Raw genomic sequence first — 26,346 nt, 5'->3', positions numbered from 1 at the left:
TCACCATTACCTGAATATTCTTTAAAAAATACATTACCATACAACTCTTTTGAAAGTAATGCTGCTTCAGTTATATTTATTCGTATTTGAAGGTACGTTCCTGTACTGTTTTCTTGAAGAACATGGAACCTTGTCTAGGTGCTTAGAGGAAAGGTGGGGCCTGCCTAAAGCAGAGTCACACTTCAAGAGGGTCACATCACAGAGCTGCTAAGTAAAGATTTAGGATTATGACTTTCCTGTGTTATGGTTTGACACTTGGGGACGAGGTGATCCATTTCATGCGTGAACCTTTACCCATCATGACCTTGAAGAGCATCCTAATTCCAGCTTCAGCACCGTTTCATTCTCCACTTTGGATAATAAACAATGATAAAATTTCATTGTCTATTTCCATTCTGTGTATGTAAAATTGGAGTCATGAATGCCAACTCTCAGAATTTTACAGGTGTCACATTACCACTCATACATCTTGTGACCAATAATAAGATCTGACTAAGAGGTTTAAAAAGAAAAAAAGTGGCTTGCTGGTGAGGAAAATGTTTATCACACACTCTCTGCTGTACTTTATCTGTGAGTGATGATCATTACATCATGGAAACAAATCTGTTCCAACTGAAAGTGAATACTCATCAAAAATCATGGCAGAAGTAGCAGAGTAAATGGCACAAATGTAAGACTACTATGTTATACTTTTTGGTTCTTTCTTTTTAACAATCTATAGTTTAAAGGAAAGAGATAACTTTCAGATGTTGTCAGCAGAATGATCTAAGCTGTACCTACACAGTTACTCTGGATGAGTTCCATTGTCAAACTGCATGCCACAAAGTAAGTTGAAGGAAAACTGACATGGAAATACATCCAAATACAGCCTGCCTCATGTAGAGCACTGTGATATATGTTAAAGTGAAGCACTACGAAATATGACATAGTAGCAACTGTGCCTTATAAGAACCTACCTGGTTGGGGAGACATATGTAAATGAAATGGTTACGTAGGAATGCCAGGCATGAATTGCCAGATGATTGAATTGGGTCAATGTTATAGGTGGTTTGAGAGGTGAGTTCATTTAGGCTGAGAAGTCTCTTGGAAAAAGGAGGATTTGAACTGGACCTTTATGGGGGTGGGGAGGTGGAATTTACATTTGTGGAGGGAAAGGGGAAGTCATTCATTTCAGGGATAACAGTCCTCACTAGATTTGCAGTGCCACCCCTCCCCTCTCCCCACTCACAAGCCCATATTTATGAGTGGTTGGTCACTTGGAAAGGTCCTATATGTGTCCTTGTCCTATAGAGCACAGGGCAATACACCTGCAATATGGCCCAGGTCACATTCCGTACATAACACCAGCACTTGACAAATACTTCATAGCACATAATCTATGAACATATGATTTATAGGGTTATTTTATAAAGCATTTCACATGGAAGGAAAAGAGGAAGGCCCAGGGAACTTGCAATGTGTGCTTTTTACTAGGAGCTAAGCTAGCTGCTTTTCCTATAGTATCTGAATCAGTCTACACAACAATTCTGAAAGATTGTGATTCCAATTTAGAAAAAGAAAATAGTAGTTCAGAAATGCAAAGTAACTTGTTTGCCTTCACCAGCCAGTAGAGACAAAGTCGGGATTTTTTTTTTTTTTTGAGATATAATTGTCACATAACATTGTATGAGTTTAAGTTGTACAACATAATGATTTGATATACATATACATTGTGAAATGATGACCGTAATATGTTTAGTTAACATCCATCCAAAGTCAGGATTCATACCAGCTTTGATTCGAGAAAATAGCCTCTTTTCCTACTCTATACTCCTTCCCTAGGGATAGAAAAGACATTTTTCTCCCTTCAATTACCAGAAGCATTTCAGTGTTGAAGTTACAGAAAAGAGGGCTCATTAAATTAGTTACAAGGTCAAAGAAAGTATTTGGTAGGCTAAGAGCTGTTGGATCAGGCTCATATTCAACCTTTGATCAGGAAAAGAGGACACTTTACAGTGTGTTCCTTGGAAAGATTACCAAAGTAAATAAAGAAAAAGTTGTCTAGCTGCCTCAAGCAATCATGAAAACACTACATATCTATGCGATTACCTAGCAAAGTCGAAGAGCATTTTATTGGGCAAATAAAAAGCCCAGAATTAAGTCAGTGCCAATGACCTTTAAGCCACCTGAAAAACACTGAACATGATGAAGTACAGCACGTTCCCAGCATCCACAGACATAAGGTCGAGAGTCAAAGCTTTTGACACTTTGGCTTACAATGAGCATACTACCAGAATTCCTGGGGAGGAAACACTGATGTTTCCCCAAATAAAAATGGACTGTAATCTAAAAAAAAAAAAAAAGGACTGATTTTTATATTATTGCTTCACATTGCCCAAGAGAAAAATGACTAAGACGTCACCTGACAATATAGCGTATCATAAGCATATACGAAATAACCTTTTAGTAAAACCTGGTTTAACAAAGAAATTGGGTTACTTTCCAAACATGTGTAATTTATTTTAGCATTAGCCCATGACTAATTTCTTGATGATTGCAAGAATATCAAAATTTTAAATATTCTATGATTCTGTGGTAAAAGTGGTTGTATAGGAAAAAATGTTTCCTTAATTTGCAGGTGTATATATCTCCCTCTAGTGTTCAAAGAAACCAAGTGCAATCTTGTGTTTTTCCAGATCTGGTTGTGATTAGTCGAACAAAGGTCAATGTGTGGTAATAAGCCAGCTTCATTATTTGTTTTTATGGGAATTGGTCCATATATAGCTCAATATTTTCACAAACAAATACCACATGCATGAATTGTCAACCAAATGTCATAGGATTCTTTTGTATCTAAGATATCTGTTGTAACTCTAACTTTGTACTGCATAACTCTCTGTTAAAGGGTTGACAAAGTACGTAATTTTTAAATTTCTAGTTTCCAGAAAGAGAATATGAGAGCCCTGGGGCTTGATCCTTGGACCACCTTTCTTTTTGTTTCTACTTACTCTGTCTTACTTGATTTCGTCTAATCTCATGGCTTCAGTTACCGTCTGTCTACGGCTGAACTTCTAATCTGTTCCTTGACCAGAGCTATAGCCAGGGTTGTATAGCTTTCAGTCTCCTCAACATCTCACTCGGACATCTAACAGGCATCTCAAACTTAACGTGTTTGAAAACCAAGTTTCTTTATTTTCTTGCACCTTCCAGCATGTGCCCCCAAACCCCGCTTTGCGTTTCAGTTAAAAGTACTACCACCTACGAAGTAGCTCAGACAAAAAACCCTAACAATCATTTTACCCTATTCTCATTCCTTACATTGAGTCCATCAGCAAGTCCTATCGGGTTTTTCTCCAAAATATATCCCTGATTTGTCCCCTTCTCTCCATCTCCATTACTTTCCCCAAGTTCAAGCCACCGTTGTTACTTCCCTGACCTACCCCAAGAGGCTCCTAATTGGCCTTCCCGCTTCCACTCCTGCTTCATTTCAGTTCATAGTTTCTCCGCCCAATTAAAATAAGATCCTTCCTCACTGTGTTCCTGGCCTTCTTCAGGCCCTTGAATGTGTCGAGTTCATTCTCACATTTAGGCTTGGCCATTTCCTGGGAAACTCATCTTTGAAAGGCTGGTTCCTTTTTGTCATTCAAGTCTCAGCTCAAATGTTTCCTCCTCAGAGAGAATTTCCTTGACTGCAGTCTCCCATTACCCTGTTTCATTTTCTTCTTGCATTTTCATCATCTGAAATAAATAATTGATTAATATACTTATTTTTTTTCTTGCTAGTTTTCTCTTTCTCTTCACTAGAACGAGGGCTGAGGTCTTGGCTGCCCCCTGTCTCTCCCATGCCTAGAACAGTGCCTGGCCCACAGCTGGTGTTCAAGACATATTTGTTGACTGAGCAAGATGAGGAAGATGAGGATGAGCACAGGTTCACAAAGAAAGGCATGGGCAGAGAAAAGAACACGGTATCCTGGACTCTGCTTTAAGTTGTACACTTAATTTTCTCAGCCTCATACCATGCCCCACAATCATAAAAAGCTACCACACTGCCTCAAAAGGAACATGTGTAACTCACACTCCTTCCTTTCATACATGCTACAGTTTCAAAAGCTGAAGGTAAAATAATAAATAGTAACAAATAACAACATAAGTCGGAACTCAGCAACATAAGCTTATATATTTTAAAGGAAAATAAAATATCTTCTCATAAAAGATTCCCATAGACTCAGCACAAATTTGGGCATACAGTCCTTAAGAAAGCATTTGGTTCGTGTCTAATAAAATAAATTTTAGCAAAAAACACCCAAACCATCAAAGAAAACACAAGATCATAAATGCAACTGACCTTGACACTCAGGGAACCAAAATTTCAGCAAGTCAATTTCTGTTCTCTATGTGGTCTTTCATATTTGGTTAACTGAGGTAACCAGTTTCTGTTCCCAGATGGTTTCTCTTAAAATGGATTTCCATATTTGTAGATTAGTAAGTCAAAAGCATATAGATAAGAGTACCCAAACTAAGCCCTAAGTAATTGCATGATGCAGTCTTTCAAGGAGACAAATAACAGGAGCAGTAAAGTGTCTTTCTATAACTTGAGCAATCCAATGGTCCAACATGTCTAATCAAAAATTCATTCCTAATATTTTTTGAAATATATTGATTCTCGTCAGGTTTTTGAGCCTGCCTTAACCTGAGTGGTGAGGACAGGGATTACATCTCAGCCGCAGTATGGTTGGTGACATTACTGACTGCTATGAAAATTACAATGGGAATTCAGTCCCTGGAGCCATATTCCTCTTGCTTGACAGGGATCACAATAACTGACAAATACAAAAGAACTGTCTTTGCCAATTTTTATAAAATTATTTTTCCTTCCATAATGGTGGCAAGGTGCACCACAGAAGACAAATTTAGAAACAGGATTCTGCAACTGAGAAATTGACCCCAAGGGGAGCTAGAAATGGAGACAATGTAGAAAGTCAGAGTACCCTGCTGCTTGTTTATTTCAATTATGGCTTTTGAGGTTGTGGTGAGCAGAGAGTGAGATGGTTGAATACTGAAGAAGGAAAGTTCACAGATGGGGAAAAGGTGAATGGCTGACTTTTCAGGCTCATCTCTGTCTAGACTGTTGCTGTGACTCCTTCTGTTTCTCGCTGGCCTGCTCATGTGGACAGGTACCCTTCATGAAGCAATCCAGTTGGTGCTGGGTTTCTACCAAGAGCCCTAATTTCTTCTAACACCTGGGAGCTGTTGGGACTAGTTCTTTGGGCAGCATGTAGGGCAGTCACTAAACCAATCACCCCTTTATATCTCTTGGTTATTGCCAGTGGTGTGAGCCCTTAAAGGTCATTTTTTTTGCTTCTCGTAGTCTTACTTTCTAAGTGCTTTTTGCTTCTCTTTGGTTGACTCAACCTTCCAGCACTCTGCTGGCTTTCAGATCTTTTCACTGTGCCCTGGGGCTATGAAAGCACTCTACCTCTTCCCCTCAGTCTCTGAACCTTACCCCTATCTCCAGGTTTTGACTGAAGTTTGTCTCTCCCTGAAGGGTCTGTTTCTATGTGGGATTTTCAATTCTTCCACATTCCAAGTTCAGGAGATGGGGTCTTCAGCATTTATTCTCTGTTTTCTAGTGAAAAATTCTTACTAATTTTAGGCTCATAGCATCTTCTCTCCTTTTCTCCTGCTTCATTCATTGAGGACTTCGGCTCATGGTTGTCCTCTCCACTCCACCACTTCAGCATACCTGGGAACAGCCATAGCCTTAGCAACTTAGTTCCTTGAATTTCCACGGGCAAAGTCCTTTACTTTAGTCACCCATGTCCACAGCTGGTTGGGTACCTTGTCAACATCTGGAATTGCTCCACTCCTGAAATCACAGAGTCAATACCCTCACTCTTATCCTTTCTGCTTTGATAGTTAGAGCCACCAATTGTGTTACCCTCAGGAAGACCCCACCTACCCCATTCAACAGCCCTTTCTTCCTCTACTGATTTTCGGTTCTGAGATTCTTTATTTCAACTTCACTCCTACCAGATGCCCCATTCTCTTGCTCTGTTGTTGCTGGAGGTCATTGAGAGGATGTGACTGCTGGTTGACCCACAAGGTGGACCCAGGCAATCAGAGGCTCCCCATTCCCTCCCCTGTCCTTGGAGTGTACATTCCTCTGTTCTCACAGTGGGAGCTGTTTCCAAAGACACAGCCTTATAGAACAATGTGTTCTTGAGACCATCTGGACCATATATGTGACTGAACCCCGTTAATGCCTCCATATAAACTTTGAAGATTCTGGCAGGTGGGTGCGGAGATGTAAGCATTTTGCAGGTACCCACGACAAGTCTCGTATGTAAGTTCCCTGGCTTATTAAACCTGGCACCTGCCAGTCTGAAGTGGTCTGTCTACCTCTTTCTCTAGTCTATCTGTGAGCCACCAGTTATCCTGCTGTCATACTGGCCTGGGGAATGTGCTGTGTGTTGGTCTTCTCTGAACCTGAGCCTGGTCTGTTGAACATCTTTGGAGTGTAGATTTCTGTCACCACTAATTCAGAGGCTTCAACTTCATCCAGGCCTTTCCTAAATTTCCTCGATCACTTCTGTTCTCTCTTCTTTTCTGCCAAGTAGTCATTTCAAAACTACTTCGTTCCACTCAAATTTTCCTTTAACCCCTGACTCCTACCTTCCCTCTAGTTCTTAGTAGGTGATATCGCTTTCTACGTCACAGAGAAAATGATACTCACTTTTTGGAAATGCCCCCAACTACACACTAGCAAACTTCTCAACACCCACATCTCCATGCATCCTTCTTCCTCCTTTTGTGAGTGTCCCTACAGGGTGTCTCTTCATCTGGAAGTAATTCTATCTCCTTTTAACTTTTCCCTTCATCTTCCTCCTCCCCCTTACCATTTGCATATAAATATAAGCAAAACTCTCTTGTTTGAAAAAATAAGGTCTTTGTATCCATGACTCCCCTCAACCCCCACTCCATCCCTCTTGTCCATAACCCATGCTTTTTGAAGATTTGCCTACACTGGCGGTCTCCCTCCCTTCATTCTCCAACCTCTGGTATCTGGACCCACATCCTCCTACCTCATTGTACTGAAATCCCTTTGCCATGTTCACCAGTGACTTCCTTATTGCTCTATCCAATGGATACTTTTGAATCTCCGTTCCAAAGCATTTGACAGTGTTGACCAAATTCTCCTTCTTGAAATATTGTTTTCTTTGGTTTCCATGGGTCTATACTCTCAGTTCCCAATTGTCTCTGGCCACTTTTCAGTTCTCCTTCCAGGGTTCCCTTCCAGCTAACTTTCAAATATTGTTTGTTTTTTATACTAGATTCTCTTCTTTTCTTGGTCTACATACTCCCTGAGCCATCTCATCTATGCTTATGGACTGTATGTCACTTATATGTTAATGAGTCTCAAATCCATGTCCTTAGCTCAGAATTTATCTTCTGAGCTTTGACTGCTATGTACAATACCTACTGGCCATATATGCACTTACATATCTTGTAGTTATCTCACAGTCGCCATGTTCCACACTCATCGCTTTCTCTTTAAAGCCCACTCCTCTTCCTCCTTTCTCTATCTCATCATTCATACAGGTATCCAAAGCAGTAAAATGATCCTCAATCTTATTTCTCCATTTTAAACATCCACATTCTAGTGAAACCACCTCCTAAATATCTCTTGAATCTCTATTACCTCCATCACTACCCCAGTTCCAGCCACCATCATCTCTTGCGGAACTCTCATAATAGTCCCGTGGTTAAGACTTTCACTGCAGGGGGCGCGGGTTTGATCCCTGGTCAGGGAACTAAGATCCTGCATGCCACATGGCATGGCCAAAAAAAAAAAAAAGGAAAGAAAAAAAGAAACTTGTCAGTAATTAAGTTTATATAACAAATATTTCTGTCAAATCAATTGCTTAATAAAGCATCATTAAAAAAATGAAATATCCTGTCATTCCTCCTCTTCCTTCTCGTTATTTGGCTTTAGTTTTCCTCTTTTTAAAAAAGAATTTAAAATTTTTTAACTGTAAAATATACATAACATAAAGTTTACAATTTTAACCATTTTTAAGTGTACGGTTCAGTGGCATTAAGTACATTCACACTGTTGTGCACCTACCACTGCCATTCATCTTTGGAATTTTTTTCATCTTGCAAAAACTGAAACTCTGTACCCTTTGAAAAATAATATCTCATTCCCCCCTACCCACAACCCCTGACAACCACCATTCTGTTTATATGAATTGGACTAGGTACCTTATGTGAGTAGAGTCATACAGTATTTGTTCTTCTGTGACTGACTAATTTTAGTTAGCATAATGCCTTTATGGTTCATCCATGGTGTAGCATGTGTCAGAATTTCCTTTCTTTTTAAGGCTGAACAATATTCCCATTGTACCCATCAACAATGGACTGGTTAAGAAATTGTGGAGACCCTGCCGTGGAACACTGTGCAGTGTCAAAAAGAGTGAGTGCGTGGTATGGATCCATCTCTGAGATATATTGTGAATCGGAAAAGCAAATTACAGAATAGACTGTGTAGTATGCAAACATTTATATAAATAAAATAGCTATATATGTCTATTTATGTATGGAAATTTCTAGAATCCACCAAAGAAAGTAGTAACACTGGTCGTCTCTGAGGAGGTGGAAAATGGGTCAGGTGTGGGAGACTTATTTCTTGTAAAATTTTGTTCTATTTTGAGCATTTTTCATATGCCTATATAACTTTTAAAAATAAATAAATACCAGTAGGCACACTATGAAAAAAATTGCCATTGTATTACCGTATTTTATTTATCCATTCATCCTTAGATGGGTGCTTGGGTTTCTTCTACCTTTTGGTTGCTGTGCATAATGCTGCTATAAACACGGATGTACACATATGTTTGTGTTCCTGCTTTCAGTTCTTTTGGGCAAATACCAGCAGTAGAATTGCTGGATCATATGGTAACTCTATTTTTAAGTTTTTAAGGAGCTGCAATATTGTCTTCCATAAGGGCTGCACCATTTTGCATTCCTATCGGTAGTGTATGAGGGTTCCAATTTTTCCATATCCTCGTCAACACTTTTTATTGCTTCTCTTTTTAATAATAACCACTCTCGTGGTTTTGATTTGCATATCCCTGATGATTAGTGATACAGAGCATCTTTTCATGTGTTCATAGGCCATTTGTATATCTGTTTTGGGAAAATGTCTTATTGAGTCCTTTGCCATTTTTAAAAATCAGATTGTTTGTTACTGTTGAGTTTTAGGAATTCTCGATATATCCTGGATATTAATCCCTATCAGATACGGAATTTGCAAAATACTTGCTCCCATTCTGTGGGCTACCTTTTCACTGTTCTTTGATGAACAAAGGTTTTAAATTTTGATGAAGTCCAATTTGTCTATTTTTTCTTTTGTTGCTTATGCAGTTGGTGTCATATCCAAGAAATCATTGCCAAATCCAATGTCATGAAGCTTTTCCCTTATGTTTTCTTCTAAAAGTTTCATAGTTTTAGCTCTTACGTTTAGGACTTTAATCCATTTTTAGTTAATTTTTGTATATGGTGTTAGGCCAATTTCATTCTTTTACATGTGGATCTCCAGTTTTCCCAGCTCCATTTGTTGAAAAGACAGTTTTTAATTCTGCAGCTTTGTATTAAGTTTTGATATCAGGAATTGTGAGTCCTTCAACTTTGTTCTTTTTCAAGAGTGTTTTGCCTCTTCTAGGTCCCTTGAAATTTCCTGTGAATTTTAGGATGGGCTCTTATAATTTCCGAACAAAACACTTTTCAGTGGAGATCATTTTCCCTTTAAGTCTAAACTCCATACCATGGTTACCGAGTCCAAGCTCATACTGCTCGCAGCACAACAGGCCAATAAATAGAGAGACAAGTTGTTGGGGCAAGGAATAGTGACTCTATTTGGAAAGCCAGCAGACTGAGAAGATGGTGGACTAGTGTCCCAAAGAACCGTCTTACCTAAGTTAGAAGTCAGGCTTCTTTTATAGTAAAAGGGGAGGGGGTGTAGTTGGTTGTTGCCAACTTCTTGGTGTTGGAATCCTTTGTTCTTGCAGCTGTCCAGGTAGGTCAGGTCATGATGTTCCTGTAAACCTCTGACAAGACAAATGTTATTCTCTGTTCTGCAACTTTTTATCTCTGTATGAATGGAAAAGTGTTATACCTTTAAAGGTCAGAGCCTTGAGAATGGGCTGTCCTGTATATTTCAGGCTCTAGGCAACATTCTTAACTGTAGTGAAAACAATAGAATACAGGTTAAAGTAAAAGAAACAGATCCAAAATGGAGTTAGATTTGTTCTTCCCTATTACACCATGTTTTAAAGAGTCCTTTAAGATATAGCACCTGCGTGTCACCTCAGCTTCATCTCTAGATTTTCTTTAACTCCCTTTACGCAAATCAACTCTTCAGACTTTCAGAACTACTTTTAATTCTTGCATCAGCCATCCACCCTTGTCTAGGGCCTTTATATATATAATCTGCTTGCTTTCAACACTGTTTGTCTGGCCAGGTCTTCTTCCTTCAGATCTCACATCCCTTCCACATCTTCCAGGAGAAATTAAGAAGTTCCTGCTTTGTGTTCTCCCTGAGGATCCTCCTTCCCATGTTGCCTGCACCGCATTTTAACTGCTTATTTGAATACTCCCTTAGCCGGTGCTGAAGGGATGGCATCTTGGTCAGGTTTGTATGCCTAGCCCTTAGCACAGCACCCTTCATGCAGTAGACCATCCGGGAATGTTGGTTTAAATGAATTCTTGAAGGTTCTTTTCCTGGTATTCTTCTGAAGGATAGTTTTCTTTTTTTTTTTAATTTTATTTATTTATTTTTATATTTATGGCTGTGTTGGGTCTTCGTTTCTGTGCGAGGGCTTTCTCCAGTTGCGGCAAGTGGGGACCACTCTTCATCGCGTAAAGGATAGTTTTCTAGTGTGTGGGAAAAGTCAAGAAAAGAACGCGAGTTGTAAACCCATGGAACATAGAGGAAAGGTGCTTACTGGTTCCAAGCTCTGCATGCTTTGTTCTCCTAATTCCACTTGCCCCCATAAGCATTGAAATCTGCAATCATTTCATTCCACTAGTCCTCTGAGACCTCCTAGGCACAGATAAAGTTAAATAGGAAAATAGGAGGTAAGGCAGGGGCCCGCAGCACCCAGCTAAGTTAGGAGGGTGCAAAAGTGACCGGCCAGTAATCCAAGGGTATTTACTCCTCAAGGCAGAAGGAAGAGCACCCACCGCCTTCAGCTATTTACGCAGCCGCTGCTAACGCAACACGCGGGCTCAGGCGCCACCCAGCGCCCTGGAAAGTGCCTCCCGCGGGAGTGCACTGCCAGTTCCCGGGTGCTGTCCCAGGAGCAACAGATGACCGGAAATGGAACCTGCGCGGGCCTGTTGCTTAGCAACGAACGCAGCCGGGAAGCTAGACAGCCCCGGCGCTGAGGGAGCCTAGACTGCCTTGTCCCCGGGCGCCGCATCTCTCGTCCGAGCGGTTCTTGGGGGCGCCTGGCAGGAGCGATCCAGGAGCCACCGGGTGCCACCAGCGCGTCCTCGCAGCCATGAGCAGCCAGCAGGTGAGAGGTTGGCTCCTCGCCAGGCTCGTCCCGCTGCGAAGCTTCCCTTGTGTTTAAAAAGTGATGGAAGCCTAGGTCTTCCGGACTCCGCAGTTGTGGCCTCGCGGGGTACAGCTTCTTTCATCCCACTTATGATGTGGGATACTGAGCGTTTTCGGTGAAAACTTTTATATGTTCTCTTCCCAACCGTTCGTACTTGGTGTTGTCATAACAACCAAACACAGTGGAGCAGAGCGCCTGCAGTTTAAATTACAGCCCTAGAGTGTCCCCAGTGTGCTAATGGTGGCTGCGTTTGTCTGGGGGTAAGCTCGGTGGGGAGTTGCCTTGGATTTGGGCTCTAGGGTTGGAATATAAGCCCCTTCCTAGCGGTGCGACTTTGGGCAAATCACTTGGTTTTTCTAAACCTCTCTCTTTTATGCAAAGGCAAGGAATCAGAACAACTTTTCCTCCTTTCTAAGGTTATTACAAAGTTCAAACAAGATACCATGCAATACCATACCACACATGAAAGGGTTTGGTAAGTGGCAAATGGAATTTCTTCTTAGGAAAACATCCCCGTGGCATGTAACAAAAGATGCGTATGAAACCGTGGGGAATCATCATTAGTCAAATCCATTTCACTGGCCTCCACTAATCAAGTTTGCTTTTAATTGTTGCTACAAAAGACTTGCATGTCCTCCACTCCACATGGAGCCTAAACAATAAGATGTTTGCCGGAGTTGTTTTGCAGGAGCTTGGAGTCAGCTGTGTCTCTTTGAGGCTGAGCTAGTTAAGACGGCATAGGCTCCCTGACCCTCCAACTGGGCATATGGAAGTATGGCTTGGTGACCTTTCGACATCGGAGGGCTGAAAACTCCACCCTCAGATCCTGTTAAGCGCCTGCATTTTTGAAACTAGAGGCCTGTGGCTTAGTTACACCTGAGCAGAGGGGTGATTACCACGCCTACCACACCTTTTTCCAATCACCTTTCCCCACCTCCCCATGCTCCTCACGCTCCCGACGCGTTACTCTTTATCCCATAAATACCCCAGCCCCTTGGCTTCCGGGAGTCAGATTTGAGGTTTGTTCTTCTGTCTTCTCCTTGGCTGCCTTGTGAATAAGCCCTGTCTTCGCTGCAAACTTCCGATGTCTCAGCGTTTTGGCTTGCTGTGCTTCTGACAAAGGGAACCTGGCTCGGTAACATATGTTGCAGTAGATACTTTTCAGAACTCTTTATTGAATTTAAGGGTAACTGTAAACAAAAGGAATGCTGAACAATGGTCAAACTTTTTAATGCCAGAACAGAATGGGAAGACGTTAAGTGTGGACATTATTCTGGGCTAGCTAGAAAACAACTCTAACTCTCTAGATTTGTATGGAAAAAGCCCCCTAAGCATCCTGGTACTGAATGGAAAACAGTTGCTTTTAAGCCTGCAAATTTTGCTTAGCTTTTTGGTTTGACACTAAACTATAATCTTTTCTTTTTCAAGCTTTATAATTTTTTTGGTAGTGTTAGAGTTTATTGTGGAAAGATTAAAAGTAACACTGAGTTGTAGGTTACTAACTGAAAATGTCAAAACCCTAATTCATTAATTAATCAAAAATAACTTATTTTCTTGATGCCCACATCAGTCTTTGACCTGCTCTTGAATCATAGTCTATGGTGTTGAAATTTAAAATATGCATTTACCATATTTGCAGTGGTATTTCTGAATAGCTGTTGTTTCACAAAGCCCAAATTGACCAATTTACAACTGAAAAGCGTCCACTAAAAACCTATTGGCAGTTGAGTTTTAAGTTTCACTTAATCTTCATAAAAGTGATGTTTGGAAATTACATGCCCCCACCCCAAAGGAACCTCTGTTATTAAAAAGGCAGTGGGATCTTTAAAGAATGGGCATGAGCCCATCTAGGACTATTTACATTTTCTACATACTATTTTTAAACAGCAGAGGTCCCTCTCTCGCTGCTTTTGTTGACCTGTAATTTTAAAACTCTTGATACTTTCATTTATGCTAATTTTGAGTATCGTTTTCCTTTTGAAAGGGTGAAAGCTTTTATATTTTAACCTGAAACAAACAGAATGGATTAAACTTTTGGAAATAACATTTTTATGTGACATTTACTTATGTATTCATTTAGTTTGAAAAAGTGAGCAGGTGGTAAAATCATATTTGCTGAAGGAGATTTTAATATATTCATCTCAATAGTGGAAGGTTTAGAGTGACATGGCATTTTTCAGGAATAGCAATCTGAACTCTTAAATTAGGTATTTAAAAGAAAAATCTCTTGGAACTGCTTCTTTCATTTTTAAAATTAGTTAAAACACAAGGCTTTTTGAGTTTCAGCTGAAGAACTTTCAGAGGTTTAAAAATACAGATATCCAAAGAGCACGAAGCTCCCCACAAAATCCAGTACAGATTGTGGGCAGAGAAGAGGGAAAAGCTGTCAGCTTATCTCTACCTTAGCGCTTTTTCTAGTTGTTAAATTAAGTAGTTTTGCATTTATATGATGCTCATTCTGTTTTCCTTCATCCTGTCTCCTTGATGTTATTGCTTAAAAAGGAGATCAGAGTGAAAACAGTTGGGTATGAGGCCAACAGCATGGTGATAATTTTAACAACCATAACTCAGAACATATGATGACTATATTTAAATCAACCCTATTAAATTTTGAGAGCTGGTTGTTGATTTAATCAGACAACTTCAGGATTATTGTGGATTTTAACCAGACACATTCATAGATTCTGGTCATTTCATCAGAACGGTTAAATTTGGATTATACCAGGTTTAAAATATCCCTTCCAATAGACAAGTAGTTGAAAATCACTGAAATAAAAACTAAGTGCCAAGCCAGAGTACTCAAGGAAGACCTTGACTCTTTAGCAATTTTAATTCTGGTAATGTAAAATTATATTAGGATCCCAACAGAAAACAGATGGCATGCTTAAAAGGATTAAATTGAAGAAAACTTATGAAAAGACCATTTGGAGAGATGTGGGCAAGGTTAAGAGAAGAAACCAACAGAGATGAGGAGGTACCTAAGGATTAATAACAGGAAGTCATTGCCATTCCTAGGCCTGATGGGTCAAAGAAATTGAACCCCATTCTCAGAACATGGTGAGAGCTGGAGGCTTGGAATGGTAGCTTCCTGACAGGAGCTGAGCTCTGGAAGAATTAGCCATGATCAGAACTACGGGAAACAGGGAGTACTAGGAAAGAAATATCCAAAACTCTCTCCCTTCATCCTGTCTAGTCTCCTACCGGTGCCTCTCATTGCTTAATCACCAGCAGAAGCCAGAGGGCTGGGAGCCCAGATGCTGCCTATCTACAGAAGTCAGCCTTCTAGGCACAGAGCAGGAAGGAAAACGTGGAGACGGGATTGGGGCAAACAAAGAATAACCATCACAGAAATTATTATATGCAGCCTTCATGGACGTTTCCCTGTTGACAAGTTCGTTGGGATTAAAAGTTGGTAAGTCAGTTGTTCAGACCCTATAATGCATTTTTCACTCAAAATTCTTTATACCTAAGAATAAGTCTAACAAAAGATGTGTACACCCTTATGAAGAATATTACAAAAAGTTTTTGAAAAATACACTCCAAGGATGTGAATAAAGAAATATATTGTATTCATGAAGAAGTCAATATCATAACAATATCAGTTTCCTCCACATTATTCTAGGCATTCAGTGTGTTTCTGTCAAAATCCCCCAAAGTTTCATGCAATGTGGATCCTAAAATTCATGTGGTAGAGAAAAGGTCAAGATTGTATATAATAATTTTTAAGAATACTAAGGTGGAGAGAATTGCCTTACAGATTTCAAGACCTATTGTGAAGTCATGGTAATTTACACAATGTCATACAATTTGTTTACAGATAGACTAATATACCAATGGAATTAAAGGGACAGAAGAGATATTTACATACTCACATGTGTAATATATGTGTATTATATACACACTGTATAGTATATATGTGTGTGTGAAATAAAATTGTGTGTATACTAAAATATATGACCAAAGATGTTTATTGGAACATCTTTTGTAATAGAGAAACATTGGAAATAAACTAAATGTTAATTTACAGGAGAATGGAATGGATAAATCACATCATATTCATACATTAGAGTACTATACAGCTGTGAAAATCAGGAAAGTATCAACGTGGGAAGTGAGAAAACCATCTTGCTTGCATGCTGAAGAGTTTGAAAGAAAGTCTCCCTCTATGATGTAAGGGAAACTTTCTGGGAAGCTGCCCTTAGGGATGCGACCCTGCTGGAGGGTGTCTGTCACTGGGCCAGCCACACACCACAGGCTGGGAAGGTGCCCACAGGCAAGGATGGCAGCCACACCATGGAAGCAACGACAAAAAGCCCTGGAACCAGGAAGAGAGTCCCTTCCTCTCACAGTGTTGTTTTGACACCCTTTGTAATATTAATGCTGGCTGGCAAAGGAGAAATGTTATCGAGTCCTGCTCAATCACAAAGGGGGGCGAAAAGGGTAGACTTGGAGCTGAGAGGCAGTAAGTTGACAATTGGCAAAAAGCACGATTTATAATCTGCTTTATAGATCGAAGTATTATTGTCAACAGTGCTTCCTCTTACCTAGGTGGAATTCCTACCATGGAATCATCCTCTACTCAAAGGAAGTATCAGCACTTTTCCCTGAAAGCTGCTGCTAAAAAGTATGTGTTACTTACAGTAACTTGAGGATGCATTAACCTGAATACATTGTCACCTTAGGAAGTGGAGCATTCTGGTTGTCAATAGGACAGAAATGGTATTTTAGTGATAGAGAAGGGAGGTGGAGTACAGTAAGCCCTGGACACTCACTAGGTTCAGATTAAATTCCTAGGGGATGATGAAATGGAGAAAAGGCTTTGCACATTTTTAAAGCTTTCTGATGGGTGTTGTTGGATACCACTTTCCTTTCTTTCCTTGCTATGAAAAAGCAATTCTAAGACAAACATTGAGAATTTAAAAAGTAGTAGAGGGGCTTCCCTGGTGGCGCAGTGGTTAAGAATCCACCTGCCAATGCAGGGGACACGGGTTCAAGCCATGGTCTGGGAACATCCCACATGCCGCAGAGCAACTAAGCCCGTGAGCCACAACTACTGAGCCCACATGCCACAACTACTGAAGCTCACGCGCCTAGAGCCCATGCTTCGCAACAAGACAAGCCACCACAGTGAGAAGCCTGCGCACCACAAAGAAGAGTAGTCCCCGCTCACCGCAACTAGAGAAAGCCCATGCACAGCAGCGAAGACCCAATGCAGCCAAAAATAAATAAATAAAATAAATAAAATTTTTTTAAAAAGTAGTAGAGTATGTCTTTAAATATTTTGAATACTAAGTGCTTTACTTTAGATGCTCTGTAAAATTTGGTTGAATGAATCAATTTTAGCATTAACAGAGTAAACTTTTTTTTTTTTTTTTCAAATGCAGGATAAATCATCCAGCAAAGAAAAATCCAAGACACCAGTAAGAATTTTACCACAATTGTCTACGGTAATTTACCTATAGACTCTCATTGGATTTTTGGCCTTTTAAAAATGTTTACTAGTTTCAAACTTGTAAATAAGTAACTGAATTTATGATTTTGAATTTTGTGCTCAATTTGACTATTTTCTGATTGGGAAATTCTGAGGTGCACATAAGAGGAAAAATAACTATCTTAATAAAGTAAACGTAAGCTGTAATTTCCTAGTAGTGTGTACAGTATGTTTGAATATTCTGGATAAAAGTATTTCCAAGATTGTCTAGCAGAAAATATATCAGTGTTGGAATTAGGAGATGAAGATTTGGGTTACATCCTTGTCACTAATGGCCCTGCCATCTGAGGGAGTCACTTACCTCTCCGAGCCTCAGTTTCTGAGTTTGAAAGTAAGAAGGGTTGATGATCTTTGAGATGCATCTTCTGGCACTGAAATGCTATTCCACAGAAGATACTGCAGATCTTGCCATCCTTTTTTTTTAAAATTATTATTATTATGACTAAAAATTGTCATTGTCCTGTGGAAGAGGCAGTTAATAGACATTTTCAGTTGACAAGTGCTGGGTAAGATATACTTGACTGTGATAAATTTTACCATTTAGTAGTTATATTGAATTTAATGCCATTGAGTTTTGCTCTTGTAACTGCTGGAAGTTGAGCTTAAGTGGAGGTTCAGTGCAAACACTGTTTGGTTTTTTTTTAAATTGTGATAAAATATACATAACATACAATTGATCATTTTAACCATTTAAAATCTATAGTTCATAGACATTAAGTACATCCATATTGTTGTACAGCCATCACCACCATCCATCTTCAGAACTCTTCATCTTTCCAAACTGAAACTCTGTACCCATTAGACACTAATTCCCTGTTTCTGCCTCTTGTCAGTCCATGGCAACAAGCATTCTACTTTCTGTCTCTATGTATTTGACTACTGTAAGTACCTCATAAGTGGAATCATACAGTATTTGTCTTTTTATGTCTGGCTTATTTCACTTAGCATAATGTTCTCAAGTTTCATCCAAAGCATTATTTTTTTGAAAGATATTTTAAAAGCTGAGAACAAACTATAATTTAAATGGAGGACATAATTTAAAATGGAGGACATTTTTCACTTAGAAAACTTGAGTTAATATTCTTAGATAAAGTAAATGAACATTTCAAAATATACATTTTAATTGAAAAATTTTTTAATGATACCAGATTCTATAGAATTGATCCATAGCACCTTTTCTGTGCTTCTGCAAAATCTATCTTAAATTTTCTAGCTTAAAAGACAAGATTTGAAATGGAATAGACATTTTCTGTTTAAAAATTTGACAAATTTTAAAAGAAAAAAATAAAAATTACCCTTAGTTTGTTGTCTTATTAGTATATAGGTTTAGAGATGTAAACTCAATTAAAATTTCCTGATTCAATATTCAGTGGCTGAGTTGAATAATAATCCTTTCCTGACATTGGCATATAATAGTCTAAAATGCTCTTGTTGGCTGATTTAAACTTGGTTTTATGTTCATATTTGGCCATATCTTACATTTTCTCAGTTTCATGTGTGTTAAGGGAGATGATATTTTTAAGAGATTTTAAAAAATCCATTGACCAAAGCCAACAAACAATTTTCATTTGAACATTAAGGTTTGTACTTGGATGAAATTTTCCGGCAGTAGTTAAGCCCTAGAGTGATTTTCATTACAGACATTTATGCTTCTGGTGGTGATCCTTGTTGTTGAAATCAAGGGTGACCCAGTGCTGGTGGCTCCCAGCCCCTCTGAACTGGTGACCTGATTCTCACCCTTTGTGAACACCTTACTCATAGCCCACCCATGAATCTGAAATCCTTTATGGAGCAAGATGAGAGTGGAAGAATGGAAAGGCAGGCAGGGAAGGATGGAAAAGCATTGACTTATTAATTGTCTTAGCTTGTTTTCCTGTGAAAGAAGAGCCTGAAAAAAGGGCTTCTGTGCAGGTAGTTTATTTGAAAGTAGGAGTAAAGGACTGGGAAGAGTAAAATTATTCAGTAAAAGCCAGTACAAGCATGGGCTATCAAGTTCGCCTGAACGTGAGAGGAAGACACAGATTCAATTATCATTGTTTAAAAATATGTACATTCTACTTTAAAACCCACCCATCTGCGTTTCTTGAAGAGACATAGGTTCTAGCAACAGTGGGTCTGTGTTCTGTTGTCGCAGTAACCGGCTCAAGCTAATTAGTTGTTGCCTTTTTAGGAGACGTAGGTTTTCTCCCGTTGGCCGCAGTCCCCACCACCCCCTAACATTTCCCAGCACTGAAGCTGAGTGCCAATTAGCTATCATCACTACCTTTCCTCCTTCTTTCATGATACCTGCCAGAACTGTGTAGGTATAAGAATTTATAACCCCTGCCTTAAACAATGGAATGAATTTGTGAGTTGCCAGGGTAATCTAGAGCTGCTGAAGCCATGAGAACAGGAAGATCCTTTGGAGCTGGAATGTAGAGGAACTCATTAGCATTGGAGTCCAGCACGGTGTGGCTCTAATTAAGATGGAAGGCTTAAAAAATCACTTGCCAATGTCTGTGGGTGAGTAAACTCTGTGGAATGAACACCTCAGTTAGGTAACAGGTGCCCACATCAAACCAGCAGCAGAGCCTTTGGTAATGTGTCCCGGATGTCACACACCGTGCCATTCACAGGCTTTAGTGAGATTTGCTATTGGGTATTTGTGCCTTCTTTACAGATGTCCTAATTTGTTTGAGAAAACGTCTGTGTTTATACAGTCTTAGGCATTTCATGAAAAAAGTCTTTTTTTTCTGCCCTTGTTTTGTTAATGCTATCTAAATTTCATACTTCAGGTGAGTTCAAAGCCCCAGTGGCAGCAGGCGGCTCCATCATTCCATTTGAGTGTCAAGCGGGGTGAAGGTGTTCCAGAGCAGTTTAGTGTTAAAAATCAACAATCATATGGTAAGAACTCTAACTAATATTCTATCTTAGACTTCAAGGACATTTTCTAGAGAAAAAAAATCACACAATATTTAGTTAATTAGAGCAATGAAATTGTAAACTGAAATATTTATGTAAAGTAGAAAAATTTATCCCAAGTGTGTTCCCTAAGAAAATAATTGAATCCAGTTCTTAGTTATTTCAGGCTGTTGTAAATGCTATAAAAGCTGATATTTTAGGAATTGGGATGTTTATAATAAAACTTTGATTTATTGTATTCAGAATTTGCCTCGTATCAAAGACTAAAGTATTTTTCTAAGGGGGATTTTAATAAGTTGTGATCATTACTTCTAAATTATTTATATTAATGTTTTTGACTTATCAGATTGATTGTATTGAATATTAACATTTTTTTCATCATGGTTCTTTAAATTTTCTGAAATAGTTTTATATTCTGTTTTTATAATCATTTTAATCTTCATTTTAAGAAGGTTCTATGCAAATATAATTGAAAATCTGAGTTTATTGACATTAATCAAAATATAAAATAAATTAATGAATATTCTTGAAATAAAGGTTTCTATTATGATGACATAAAATGAGAGTTAGTTTAACTTCCTCATAGTGAAAGAAAATATGGTTACTTAAGAACTTAAAGAATGTAGTTTTTTTCTTAAAACATGCTTCAGCATTTTATTCTAACCACTTAAATATTTTAGCTTACTTTTTAGATGACTAATTTATGCCTTTTTTAAAAAAATTCAAGCTGAATACATGGAACGCTTTGGAAAAAAGGGCAAGTTACTCGACCAGATTGACGATAGTCATGCTGGACCATCTACTTCCAAATCAAAGAGCAAATCTCCACATAAAGAACGAGAAAACTTTAGAAGCACTCTTGTTAATGTCATTATGTAAGTTCTATAAGCTAACCAGTGTTACCCTCATTAGAGCCCCTGGGAACTTTTTAATCTAAAATTGTAAGAATTCTGTGCCTCTGTAAGGATGCCTGAAAGCCTTGTTGGAATGGGGTCAGGGTATAAATAATGAAAGACTGAGCTTAACCCTAAAGGTGTCTCACTTTTAAATATCATGAGCTGAAAAAGTATGTTGATGAAAATGATCAATAAAAAAAAAAATCTATAATAGGGATAGGAGAGAGTTTTATGCAAGCCAAACTGAGGACTGTAATCTAGGAGATACAGTTTCAATAAGCACTTGACTTGTGTTCCTCCAGACTACAAAATGGGGGAGGCTTATAAAGACAAAAACTACAAGGTTACAGTTAGTTTCATGAGTTGTTTATCAAGAATTATAATTGGATCTGGCAAGAAGGAAGGATGCTTGTTAAGTAAGGATTGGTTGGGGTCCAAAATGGTTGCATAGTTACAAGGGGTTGTAGCTGGCAGCTGCTAGCAGATACTGTTGTTTTTTTTTTTTTTTCTTTTTTTCTTCTTTTTTTCAGATACTGTTTCGAGCATGGCTGGTGGTATCCTTGAATTTGATAACAGTTCAGAAAATTTAAGTTCTCAGTGATGCAGGAACATGTCTGAAACCACACCCACAATGGCCACCTGGCTCCATTTTAAATGCCTGAAACACAGTCACTCCATTTAGATTTTTAAATGCAATCTTTTCTTTAATGGTTAAAACAAATGTACAAGGCATGTTTGACGGGCCATAAGACAGGCTGTTCTAGTTAGCATGAAGTTCAAGCCAAATCATGTATAAGCCAGAAAGACTTCCCCATACCTCAATATATGAATATTTCTTCCATCAGGTGTCAATATTAATACTTGGTGTTGGTTGAGAGAGCAGAATGTCTGGGAATTCTGGTTGTAGGCATGCTGCCTGGTAGAAGATTTGGGGCGGTTTCTTTTTTCCCCATCTTGTCTGTTCAGGTGATGTGGTGACTTCCCTGGCATTGTGGGTCTCCTTGTGTATAAAAGGAAGGAACTGGGCTGAAACGATCACAGTGTGATCAGGGCAGGGCTTGCCCAGTCTGAAGTACGGATCTGTTTACGGAGGGCAATGCAGACGCAAGTCACCAGTTCCTCTTTGCCTGTTTTTTCACAGCTTGACGCTAGTTGTTCAGGAGCCCCTTTCTTTCATCATGACTCTCAACGCACACACACTGCCATTGGTGAACAGAATTTAGTGACACGTTACAGTAAGTCACTCACCCACAGAGCTCCATTTTACTGTCCCCATGTGACACCTTACTGGCTGGATAGGCATCTTGAGGGGAGGGCAGTGGTCACTGCGTGCCGACAAAGGGATGGCAGGTATGTGGGCTCCCGTGCAGTTAGATCGTGGGCATGTGCCTCTGCGAGAGTGGTTTGGAGTTTGCTTTTGCCAGGCACCACTAGACATTACCAGCTTGGCCCACTTACATCACTTTCTTCAATTAGGCCCTTTCAGAACACACAAACTGTAAAATCAACACTCCAAGCCGTGGGTGGGTAGGCCTCTGGTTACAAACTCATAGAAGCAATTTTTTCTCCTCCCAATGTCCTGGCCAAGACAAATGATCTTCTTGACACAACTTTCCTGTGCCTGTCATTTTTGGTCCTCCTCTGGTTGAGGATAGAGCCCATCTTGGGTTTCAGCTTCATACAGAGGTCTGGGTTTGAATTCTCCATTTAACTCCAGCAGAATCATCTCCTGACCCACGTGGGCATTAAAGTCCAAGGCTCTGCCCCCCAAGGGCAGCCGTAGCCTCGGGTGTTGGCTGTTACTCTGCCTTGTCATTCCATCTTTTTCCTCCTGAGTATTTCCTTTTTTTCTTGTGAGCTCAGCTATGCATTCAGAGGAGCTTTGTGGCATATTATCCAGTATTTATAGAATGGTACTGGGAGGTTTTTCAGATTATCTTTGCTGCTGTGTTATAAGAAACAGAAGTCTCTTTTTAATCATTTTATGTCATTTTTAGTTATACCTTTAACAAACACTATATGGATAGACTTATTAAAATTCAGTCTTTGAGTTTCTGGACTTTAGTAGCATGTTTAATCCCATTTGTAGTTATTGGTATTACATATTTCTTATTTTGTATTCCCAGTCTTATGGGGAAAGCGTTCAGTCTTTCACATTTATGTAGGATGTTAGTTGTAGTTTTTAAGATACTCTTTATTAGATTAATGAAGTTCCCTTCTTTTCCTAGTTTGTTGAGAGGTTTCGTCATGAGTGGGTGCTGGATTTCTGTCAGATGCTTTTTCGATGTCCATTGAGATGATCATTTGATTTTTGTCCTTTTTAAATATGGCATGTTACATTAAATGATCTTCATATGTTAAACCTTGCATTCCTCTCACTTAGTCATTATGTATATGTAATATACCTAATTTAATGTATATACTGGATTTGTTAAAATTTTAAGGATTTTCAAATCTACATTAATGAATGATTTGGGACTGTACTTTTCTTGTGATGTCTTTGTCTGGCTTTGGTATCGGGGTACTACTGGCCTCATAAAATGAGTTAAGTGTTTCCACCTCCTCTATTTTCCAAATGAATTTGTGTAGAATTGGTGTTGTTTCTTCCTTACTTGTTTGATAGAATTTATTAGTGAGGCCATCTGGACCTGAACTTTTCATTGTGGAAAGATTATTACTTACTAATTCATTTAGTTTACTAGATATAGATCTCTTCATATTTTCTATTTCTTCTTGAGTCATGTTTGGTACTTTTTTACCTTTTAGGAATATGTTCTTTTCATTTAAGTTGTCTAATTTTTTAAAATTTATTTATTTATTTATTTATTTATTTATTTATGGCTGTGTTGGGTCTTTGTTGCTGTGCACGGGCTTTCTCTAGTTGCGGCAAGTGGGGGCTACTCTTCGTTGCGGTGGCTCCTCTTGTTGCAGAGCATGGGCTCTAGGTACGCAGGCTTCAGTAGTTGTAGCACGTGGGCTCAGTAGTTGTGGCTCACGGGCTCTGGAGCACAGGCTCAGTAGTTGTGGCACACGGGCTTAGTTGCTCTGCGGCATGAGGGATCTTCCCAGACCAGGGTTCTAACCCGTGTCCCCTGCACTGGCAGGTGGATTCTTAACCACTGTACCACCAGGGAAGTCCCCTGAGTTGTCTAATTTGCTGGCATAAAGTTGCTCAGATAATTTCCTTGCTGTCAGCCTTCCTATACATTTCCTCCCTTGGTACCTGTTGATTGCAAGACGAGAGCCTTTTCTAGGGATCTCCTAGGCAGATTGGTTTCCTTCCTGCATGAGTTGTGGTCTGTGGTGTTCTCAGTTGTTTCATCTGTTCTCTGTCTTCTTTTCATGTTCCAAAAATTTGTTGAAGTATCTACTCAGCTGATGACCCTCTAGTTGCTTTACAATCCTGGGTTAAAATTACTACCATTTTCACAGGAAAACTTGAAAAAAAGGATGTTTATGTCACCATCTTGAACCAAAAATCTCTATTGATAAAGAGAAAAAATATCAATATAGTTCTTTCAGTTTTGAGAAGTAAAGTACATCATATTTTCTCTTTAACAGGTAAAGTGTCTCCAGTATTGTTTGATTTATTTCTGAATGGAATGTTGCTTTGATGGAAAGAGCATGGCAGCTTAGAAGCACATATGGATGGGCAAATCCTTGTTTTTGTATTTAATTAACAATGTGATGAAGGGGAAGTTATTTAATCTCTCTGACATTGTTTCTTCATCTGTGCAGTGGGGATAATTATGTCATTGTCTCCTGTAACAATAGGTGTGAGGATTAGAGAAAGCTTCTATTATTGTTCCTAGCAGCAGAATCTTTGCCTGCGGCCACAGAACGATAAAATTATAGAGTTTTAGAGCTGAAAGGATCTTCATTCTGACTGCAAGAACTTCTGCAGCCTCTCCTATAGCCCCTAACCTCCTTCCTCTTCACCTCTCCTGACCTTGCTGCATCCTTCTATGTCCACATTACTCACACAGAGGATGAAGTTTGAGCGTCAGGATTCAGCAAAGTAGATAGGATAGGCATTTCTGCCATTAAAAAACAAAAAAAAAACCAACCCATTTATTAAGGTCATAAACTTTATAGTGGCAGGATCTGAACCCAGATGTCCTGATTCCTGAAGTACGTTACTGTCATTAGTACCTTTTTACTATACAAACACCAAAATAACGAGATGATTACTTTTGCAGTTAAAATAACCCTTCTCTTTCCAGCCACAGAATACCCTGAAGATCTTCTACCACTCCTCTCATATGCTTATTCCTCAGTTGATAAATGTTTATTGAGCACCTACTATGTACTGAATTAAACTGAGATATTACCTAAGACATTCCTAAGACATTGCCTTGCCTCTCTTCTCTGGTCCATTTAGTTGAAAAAAATAAGTCTAAAGTTCACAAGACAGTGGATTCCTAGATTTGCAAAAAACTAAGAAGATCCATTCTGGGTACCTACTTTGGTATGATATCTCAGACAGATATTCAATAAACCTCCAGTCTCCACTCACTGGACAGTTAGTGGTAAGAAGTATTTTATTACACAGCATCACTAACCTGTATCCATCCCCGATGAAGTTGGGACCTGGAGCATGATACTTTCAGTGATAAAGAGGTTAAAGCTATCACAGAACAAATTATTTTCCTGAAGCTGTGAACTTTTCACACATTGGAGCCCCAGAGGAAGTCACAAAATGTGGCTCATATCTGATATAGGTTTTGAATTGAATTATACCTAGAAACATTATAGTATTATATGAACAGTTAGCCAATAATAAAAACATAGGAGCATATGAGCTTCTATGTCACTTGTTGCTAACTTCTAATGTGTGTTCCTAGAAATCTGAGAAATGGTCTTTTGAAGAATATATCTGTGTCTTTGGCAAAACTACATTTAGAGTCTTTTCCATCGGTGCTCTTCTAAACATCGTATTCATAAATAACCATACATGTTTTAGGAATAATGCAAGAACATTCCTATAAAAGTTCAGAGAAGAGAGATGATTTTGGAGCAATGAGCAAGAATGAATAAAGCCTATCAAAGAGGATGTGGCCTCTGAATTAGATCTTTCAAATCACTTCCAATATAACTGTCTCTCTGAATAAAGAGAAGGTATTCTGGAAGGAATACGGTACCAAATAAATATGTTTACTCTTTTAAAAATGTTCCACAATGCCTTCTTTCCTTATTTTATAGAAGACAGTCTGACAGATAAATCTATTGATTTATGTTCTAACTGCCATTTATATACATTTGAATGGTGTGTTTATCATTTTCCTAGGCAACAAGATGCTGTCTTAGACTCAGCTACTCCGGATGAAAGCACATTGCCAAAACTAACCACTTCTGCAATAGAGAAAGACATCTTGGTAACAAGCTATTTCTTTTGTCAGTATAATTGAAAGTAAAGGAAGCACTTGAAGGTGATTTTGTGCCTTTGAGTTTATTCTGTGCT

The 26,346-nt window shown here is 39.0% G+C and overlaps 1 protein-coding gene across 1 annotated transcript in view; it reads left to right on the top strand.

The window, feature by feature from the left end:
• The first annotated feature begins 10,903 nt into the window (after positions 1-10,903).
• DNAH7 (dynein axonemal heavy chain 7) overlaps positions 10,904-26,346 on the top strand; it is a 234,348-nt gene continuing 218,905 nt past the window's right edge. The window contains exons 1-5 of the mRNA XM_082466856.1: positions 10,904-11,555; positions 16,982-17,044; positions 19,863-19,971; positions 20,717-20,864; positions 26,173-26,260. Of these exons, the coding sequence (XP_082322982.1) occupies positions 11,541-11,555; positions 16,982-17,044; positions 19,863-19,971; positions 20,717-20,864; positions 26,173-26,260 (423 nt within the window). The 5' untranslated portion in view covers positions 10,904-11,540. The remainder of the gene's footprint in view (positions 11,556-16,981; positions 17,045-19,862; positions 19,972-20,716; positions 20,865-26,172; positions 26,261-26,346) is intronic.

Source organism: Balaenoptera physalus, assembly GCF_965194825.1.
Source record: "Balaenoptera physalus genome assembly, chromosome: 6".
Classification (NCBI taxonomy): domain Eukaryota; kingdom Metazoa; phylum Chordata; class Mammalia; order Artiodactyla; family Balaenopteridae; genus Balaenoptera; species Balaenoptera physalus.
The sequence above is the reverse complement of the archived record's forward strand: the minus strand, read 5'-3'. Positions and strand labels throughout refer to the sequence as shown.